The sequence below is a fragment of the Oncorhynchus mykiss genome, chromosome 19 (genome assembly GCF_057628025.1).
Source record: "Oncorhynchus mykiss isolate SJ-2025 chromosome 19, ASM5762802v1, whole genome shotgun sequence".
NCBI classification, from domain to species: Eukaryota; Metazoa; Chordata; class Actinopteri; order Salmoniformes; family Salmonidae; genus Oncorhynchus; species Oncorhynchus mykiss.
Window position 1 is genome coordinate 61,820,386 of NC_143040.1, and position 8,633 is coordinate 61,829,018.

General features: G+C 40.0%; 1 protein-coding gene across 1 annotated transcript in view; it reads right to left on the minus strand.

Annotated features, from left to right (window-relative positions):
- LOC110498108 (uncharacterized) overlaps positions 1-2,356 on the minus strand; it is a 35,640-nt gene extending 33,284 nt beyond the window's left edge. The window contains exons 1-2 of the mRNA XM_090209709.1: positions 2,269-2,356; positions 1,814-1,906 (exon numbers count right to left, since the gene is read on the minus strand). Of these exons, the coding sequence (XP_090065835.1) occupies positions 1,814-1,844 (31 nt within the window). The 5' untranslated portion in view covers positions 1,845-1,906; positions 2,269-2,356. The remainder of the gene's footprint in view (positions 1-1,813; positions 1,907-2,268) is intronic.
- Positions 2,357-8,633: the final 6,277 nt, after the last annotated feature.

Sequence of the window (8,633 nt, forward strand, 5' to 3'; positions counted from 1 at the left end):
TTACACCAATCAGGCCCCTGAGCATAGCTGAGGGGAGGACGGCTCAAAATAATAGCCATGACGGAGCGAATAGAATGGCATCAGAATGGTTTGACCAGCATCAGACCTGCACTGACCAGCATAGACCAGCATGCACCAGCTAGAAATGTATGCTGGTCTTTTTTTCATCAGGGAATTTTCTCTGACTGCCCCCATCTAGGAAATAAGAGCTATCTTCCTACCCAATGGGCCCTCCCCCATGCCTTTGCAGTTTATATCAACAATGTGTTCTGTCCATCTGGTTTCATCGTCACTGAATGGGGAATAAGTGAGGAAACCTCATCATCTTCAGAAACAGTGAGAGGTTGCACCTCACTCTTGTTACCGGGTCACACAGCAAACTGTTGTCTGCTTCCACATTTTACACATGGCCCTTCTTTGACTTATATTTTGCCATGAGTTTCTGTACTAAACACACAAAGCATCTTCCCATCTTCTTCAGTTTCTCTTTGCATGATTTGTATAAGTTGCAAAAAAAGGCGTTTCTTGCCTTACTGCACAAGCTGGACATCATTCACAAGTGATAAAACATCCTTCACAAGTGATAGGCTAATATCGTCACCCATCAGACTATTATTAATTTAATGTTGTCTTTATATACACTACCGGTCAAAAGTTTTAGATCACCTACTCATCCCCCGACTCATCCAAATTTAGATGGTTTGGGATGAGTCGGACCGTAGAGTGAAGGAAAAACAGCCAACCAGTGCTCAGCATATGTGGGAACTTTTTCAAGACGGTTGGAAAAGGATTCCAAGTGAAGCTGAATGCCAAGAGTGTGCAAAGCGGTCATCAATGTGGCTATTTGAAGAATCTCAAATATAAAATATGTTTTGATTTGTTCAACATTTGGTGCCATATGTGTTATTTCATAGTTTTGATGTCTTCACTATTATTCTATAATGTAGAAAATTGTTTAAAAATAAAGAAAAACCCTTGAATGAGTAGGTGTTCTAGATCTTTTGACTGGTAGAGTGTACTAAGTAATATATTTGTGAAATTAGTTTTGATATAGAATGGACCATTTTCATGCACCTGTTTCCGAACAAAGGTGTGGGGAAAAATACATGTTATCTATGCACTTAAATAGCGAATGAGGGACGCTTTTCCCGTGGTTGATTTTCATGCCAGGCAGGGAGGCTCTACTAATGTTGTAAAGCGAAGCAATGTGCTTAATATTTTAAAAAGTTGAGAAATAAATATAGTGGGCCTAGCCTATAGAAAGCTGATGAGGTCCTCCTATTTTTATTAGAGGTCATCAAACTTTGTTTTCTTACACAATTACGTAGTCTATAGAAATGGGCTCTCATTAAGTTTTTGATTAGATTTTCGATTAGATTTCCATTGATGTCAGAGTGATTAGAGGGACAATAGAGTGATGAGTACCAGGCAGTTAGCAAGTTTGGTAGGCTACTAATGAGAAGCATCAGAGAAGCCTAATTACCGTGACTAAACGGTCACATGGAATTTGACTGCCATCATGATTCGTGACCGCCGGTGTGGCGGTAATAAGGTCACTGTAACAGCCCTACTCTCTCCCTATTCTGAACCTCCCTCTGTAGGAAACTAACTATCTCAGACACTTTCCATTCATCATCTACTCTCCTTTGACGATTATAGTCAAGAGCTACTGTATGTCCTCTGGAATCATCTGCAGTAAGATTGGGCATAGTCGGCATCCATGTGTCTCTACACCCAGTGATCCCTAGCTCCTAATCTGAATTTCCCATTCATCATTTGATAAAAATATTTATGTTTAATTTCTAGATATTACCTGACGGTGTGTGTAATCCACTGGCAGCCATTTTTGCATCTCTTTCTCTCCTTCTGCCTCCCTCCAGCCAGGAACTGTCATTTACTCCTGCAGCTGAAGTAGATCGGATAGGAAAATGATTTATTTTTATTTTCTCATGTCAAAAACACCCTTCTGATAAGATACAGTAGGTGTCCAGTACATCATCATGAGGACACAGTGGTTTATCAAACAGAAAGAGAGCCTATAGATTTGACCTGCCGCATGTCAGCACGTGACAGAAAAGAAGGCATAGCCTGCATATGACACAAGGCTGGGTGCTGTATGGAGAGTCTATCTGAAGGGTAAATGGCGCCACCTGGCTGTTTTACAGACTGGTATTTAAGACTCAAGGGGCCTAATAAGTTTCTTCTGTTAATTCACAGAAACTACTGAGCAAAACAACCAACAAAAAGAAAATACATAGCTGAACTTACACAAAGAGGGTCAAGTAGTTTCTGCAGATGAGCAAATGAGAAGCAGGTATGATCTGGAGTCCAACTTCCTGTTGTTGCACAGTACCCTAGTCAGTTCTTATCATAGTCTTACTTTGATAAACATAAGTTGTCTTGTCTTAATTTTCCCTCTCATCATTATTAATCAAACACTTAACAAAATAATGAGTCATTTAAAGTTGAGAAACATTTTCATAGCCTGAAAATAATAACTATGGGAGAGATAGCTCTCTACGTAGAGTGAACATAATATAGTTGTCACATACTGGACTAGCGGACTAATGCCTACAATTAACTGTTTAAAATATATTTGATTGTGTATGATAAAAATAATTGTCCTACTGGTTCCCAACAAATACTAAATAAAAACTCTAAAAGATAAAGAATACATGACATACCGTCTCTACAGACATTCTACAAAACGAGTAAGTGAAAGTAAAATAGATGTGGAACAGCATTTACCTCTGTGGCCCATCCCATCCAACTTTATGACACAATCCCCTACAGGAAGACCTGAATTCAGACTGCTTTCATTACAATCAGTGTTGTTGTGGTAGAATTTTTTTTAGGTAGGCGCAAAACTGGCTCCATACTTCCATTCATTTTTTTAAACTCAGGAAATACTATACATGCTCTCTCTGCCTTTGGTTTCACATCATGACATGTTCACTACAGGGTGGAGAGTTGATGCATACACATGCATCAACAATCCTCTGAATTTATTTAAATACTTGTTTTCAATTAACAATTATTTTTAAACCAGCTTGTTTATCTACAACATGATACAAGCATTTCGCTAGACTCGCATTAACATCTGCTAACCATGTGTATGTGACAAATACAATTTGATTTGATTTGATTTGATTTGACACAGTGCTAATGGACTCTGTACATCTCAGAAACAAACTAAAGAAGGCAGACAACCAAGACATAAGACAACAATTACTTTGTTCACATGGATCTTTCATAGAAAGAATACAGTGAGGCTGCTTTACCAGAAAATTCAGCAGTGCTTTAACATACTTGGAACAAATCTTGTGACAATAAAGTAATGGGAAAAGCAGGGGATCAACTTTCCCTGGGGACAGGGGGGAAATGACCCCCCATTCTTGAAATGTTTGTCCCCCCCAGTTGAATCATTCCATTGGGATACAAAAAGCGGCATCGGTGTGCTTTCGGACCAGGCAGTTTGGTGGTTTCAGACGGCTGGATTTAGGACCAGGCAGTTTGGTGGTTTCAGACGGCTGGATTTAGGACCAAGCAGTTTGGTGGTTTCAGACGGCTGGATTTAGGACCAGGCAGTTTGGTGGTTTCATACGGCTGGATTTAGGACCAAGCAGACACCACAGAGCGTGAGAACAAAGGCAGCTGTTGTCTGTGTGTTGTGCTTTTTCTCTGAGTTGTAAAAGCAAGTGGAGCAAAAACGGTGTACTCTTAACTGACTGATATAGCTGGCAAGGTAACTGCAGTTTAATTTAACAGAAAAAACACGTATTTATTCCCGGTGCTGAGCTAGTAGTGTAACTGACATGTAACTTTAGCTAGTGTTTCATCCCCTCTCTACTGAAGTTCTGTCTGAAGTGAATGAACTAGCTAGCTAGCTAGTAGCTACCACAGCCAGTTCAGCTCTAGCCTCCAGCTATCTGTCAGGTAGCAGTGTCTAACAGCTCTTGTGTGTATGGAAATGTAGCCTTGTAGCCTTTTTTTTGTTCCGTTTCAACAGCAGTAAATGAACTTGACTTGTTTCCTCCAGTTGATGTACCATTAGAGCTAGCCAAAAGTTGGCTGATGCTAGATATAATTTTTTGCCCCAATCACAGTCAGTACATCAATGTAATGTAATTGATCTGATAGTTTCCCTAACTAATTCCTGACTTTTTACACTGAAACTGTATGAACAACTCTACAGGCTTCACTGTCATGATGCACAGTTAGTACACAACACTATACTCAACATGTCTTAGCAGGATCAGATGGTGACAGGTGTCCCTGCAGGGTCAGACAGCCAGGGAAGACCAGTCAATGGAGCTCAGGTTTATTTTGCAGTATATTATAACAATCAGTTAATAGATACAAAATTACATCTTGAGTTGATGGGTAGGCTACAGTCTCAGTATAATGGTCATTTCAATAATTTAACACTTGATTCTATTCTTGGAAAATATAATGTATAAATGCACACCAAGGTAATTCTTCATCATGCCTCATCTGAGCAGGATCAGATGGTGACAGGGGTCTCAGCAGGGTCAGGCAACCAGGGAAGAGCAGTCTGGTGCGGCACTGAAGTTAACTTTTATTCACTTTATTATATCTGTGCAGCCAATACTGGACAAGCCAGAAGCTTCAAATAGTCTGACAAACCTCTATAGTTGATTTCCAAACTGTAAGGTTGATTCGCTTTTCACGATGACACAAAACATAAAAAATCAAAATGTGAGGAAGACCTGGGAGCCACTACTGATGATGATGAATGGATACAGATGTGTTTGAATGCCCAGTCATGTTCATATCATCTCAGACATAAATGACTGCAGTTTAAGACCATCCATAGAATGTACTAGTGCCATTCAAAAGTATTCACCCCCTTGGAGTTTTTCCTATTTTGTTGCATTACAACCTGTAATTTAAATGGATTTTTATGTGGATTTCATGTAATGGACATACACACAATAATACAAATTGGTGAAGTGCAATGAAAAAAATAACATGTTTCAAAAAATTCTAAAAAATAAAAACCGGAAAAGTGGTGTGTGCATATGTATTCACCCCCTTTGCTATGAAGCCCCTAAATAAGATCTGGTGCAACCAATTACCTTCAGAAGTCACATAATTACTTAAATAAAGTCCACCGGTGTGCATTCTAAGTGTCACATGATCTGTCACATGGTCTTTGTATATATATATATATATATATATATATACCTGTTCTGAAAGATCCCAGAGTCTGCAACACCACCAAGCAAGGGGCACCACCAAGCAAGCGGCCCCATGAAGACCAAGGAGCGCTCCAAACAGGTCAGGGACAAAGTTGTGGAGAAGTACAGATCAGGGTTGGGTTATAAAAAAAAAGCCAAAACTTTGAACGTCCCACGGAGCACTATTAAATCCATTATAACCTGCCAGAGACGGCCGCCCACCAAAACTCACAGACCAGGCAAGGACGGCTTTAATCAGAGAGGCAAGAAAGAGACCAGAGATAACCCTGAAGGAGCTGCAAAGCTCCACAGCGGAGATTGGAGTATCTGTCCACAGGACCACTTTAAGCCATACACTCCAGAGCTGGGCTTTACGGAAGTGGCCAGAAAAAAAACACATTAGGTATTCGCCAAAAGGCATGTGGGAGACTCCATAAAACGTATGGAATGGGATGTTTTTCATCGGCTGGGACTGGGAAACTGGTCAGAATTGAAGGAATGATGGATGTTTCAGTCTTCCAGAGATTTGAGACTGGGACGGAGGTTCACCTTCCAGTAGGACAATGACCCTATGCATACTGCTAAAGCAACACTTGAGTGGTTTAAGGGGAAACATTTAAATGTCTTGGAATGGCCTAGTCAAAGCCCAGACCTCAATCCAATTGAGAATCTGTGGTATGACTTAAAGATTGCTGTACACCAGCGTAACCCTTCCAACCTGAAGGAGCTGGAGCAGTTTTGCCTTGAAGAATGGGCAAAAATCCCAGTGGCTAGATGTGCTTATAGAGATGTGCTTATAGAAGCTTATAGAGACATACCCCAAGACACTTTCAGCTGTAATTGCTGCGAAGGGTGGCTCTACAAAGTTTTGACTTTGGGGGGTGAATAGTTATGCACACTCAAGTTCTGATTTTTTTGTCTTATTTCTGGTTTGTTTCACAGTAAAACAAATTTTGCATCTTCAATGTGGTCGGCTTGTTGTGTAAATCAAATGATACAAACCCCCAAAAATCCATTTTAATTCCACATTGTAAGGCAACAAAATAGGAAAAATGCCAAGGGGGTGAATAATTTCGCAAGCCACTGTACCTATTTAGGCAATCCCTATTGCTAGGTTGCTCAGTCCTGGCCCTGGAGGTCTGCTGTACTATTGGTTGTCACTCTGGCCTTGGCCTAACAAACCTGAAACCAATAACTCATGTTTCACTAAGATCCTAAAGCTGAGTGGGTTGTAGTGGGTTGGGGCACTGCAGGACGGTGGACCCCTAGGGGCAGGATGAGAAGATCCAGCTATATTGTGTGCAAGTAAACAGAGCTCTACTGTACTATTAGGCCTATGATATGAATTACAGTGCAAACCCCAGAGGAGCCTTATTGCTATTATAAACTTGTTACCAATGTAATTAGAGCAGTAAAACTAAATGTTTTGTCATGCCCGTGGTATACGTTCTGATATATATCAGAACACAATAAATACACTGAAATAAATTCAAAGGCTAAATACAAGTGCCTTTACAAGATGCTTTCTTAAAATAGATCAATTCAATTGTTAAAACATTTGAAGACTTTTCTCATCTCACAGTTACACACAGAGTTTAAGATGATAGACAAGCAAAGCAAATTACATAATATGTTTTCTATTTTCTGCGCAAATAATATCTGATCAAAAAGAGCTCTTCTCAGAAAAACACACACCTGACTGATGTTATCGGACTAGTAGGCTGTTCACTGATCATAGTTGTAGCCAAAACAATGACTCTGCACAGTGCACACAGTGAGAATATGATACGCTATGTGTTATTTTTGCCCACCTCCACCCTCCCATAATGGCACAAAAACATTATTTATTTGCAATTTGAAAGGATGTTATATGTGTCACTCTCTGTAGAAACAGAGTGAAACAACCTGAGTTTATTTTCATTGCTTATTATCAGTCTTTTTTTTAAAAGTGTTCAGCTAAATGTCCATTTAAGGACTATGGATGACTAGGGGTGAGAAGCATCCATGAGACAACCCTCCTCTGTGCCTTGGTAGCAAAGTGAAGTAAAGAACTAAACTGGTTACCTGTTTCAGTTCAGTTGATAAGTAACATATCTAACGTGGATAAGTCCAGTCCTTGTGGGTGCTGCTGGTTTTCCATCCTCCCTTAATCAGGGACTGATTCTAACTTGGAGAATCAGTCATGTGGAATATCTAACTTTTAACATATCAAAGAGCCAGGGACCCAGAGTAAAACCAAAGAATACCAGAAGTGCCCAACCACTGAGGACCACACCTGGTCCAGTGTGCTTTTACTTTTAAAGAAAATTGTATTATATACATACAAAAAGTCATTTTTGTATCTAGAGTCTAGAACAATATGAGTGTTTATTTAATAATATGTTTTAATTTATAAAGTAATAATAAACTATATATTTGCTATGCAGGAAAATGACCAAACTAACTTTTTGTTATGAAAGGGCATTTTTCATCACTGATATTTCTTCTTGGATTCATACAAGGCCAAAGAGACCTATTGCCTTACTTGGCTAGAACGAATAGCTCCAGGAGCAGAGACACCAGTAGCAATAACTGTGGGACCATACACTTGGCCTAGACCTCCTGCTGTTGCTAAAAGCAGTGTCATCTGCCTAAAGGGAAAACTATACAGAGAAAATACCCATAAGGAGTGTCTCTCTAGGCAAAACATTACAACATCAGTAGAATATTCCTCCAATCATAGTGTCATATGCTTACCTGAGGTTAGTCACAAAATACTCACAGTTGTGTGTAAAGAGCTTATATGTCATTGTGCTGCCTTTCACTACTTCTGCTGTCTCCATAATTTCACTGGTTCCCCTTGGTTTGGACTTTCCACCCAGGTTTTTGTTGACTTTGTATTGGTTCTCTTCTGCATCATCCTTTTACTTCTCTGTTGTAACCCTGCATTTACAGGAACTGATGGATGAGCTAATACTGGCGAGAACTACAGGAGGAAGCCACTGGGCACAGACGTCAGTTCAACATCTAGTTTTGATTTACATTTGGTTGAGTTGTCAACTAGCATGAATTCAACGTGAAATCAACAAAAACATGTGGCTGTCCATGGTACTGATTTCTGTCTGTTTGCGTGTGTGTGCGTGCGTGCAAGTATAAACATTTTTGTTGACTCACCTTACTTGTAGACTAGTTGAACGCTGATGCCATCCTCCTCTCTTTCATGCTGGCTAAACGGTCTATGGCTCTGTCATACAGTACACTTTTTTGTTGTCATAGGCTACCTAGCTAAAATGCTGGCTATCCTAATTCCCTTGCATGGGCAACAATGAATCACAGAACAAGCTAAGTTAGATAGTTGATTGGTCTGAAGCCAAATCCAATCTGGCCTCCCTTGGGGGCGTTTTGTTGCACCAGGATAACCCACAGTTGAGCTCAACTCAAAGCTGATTGGCA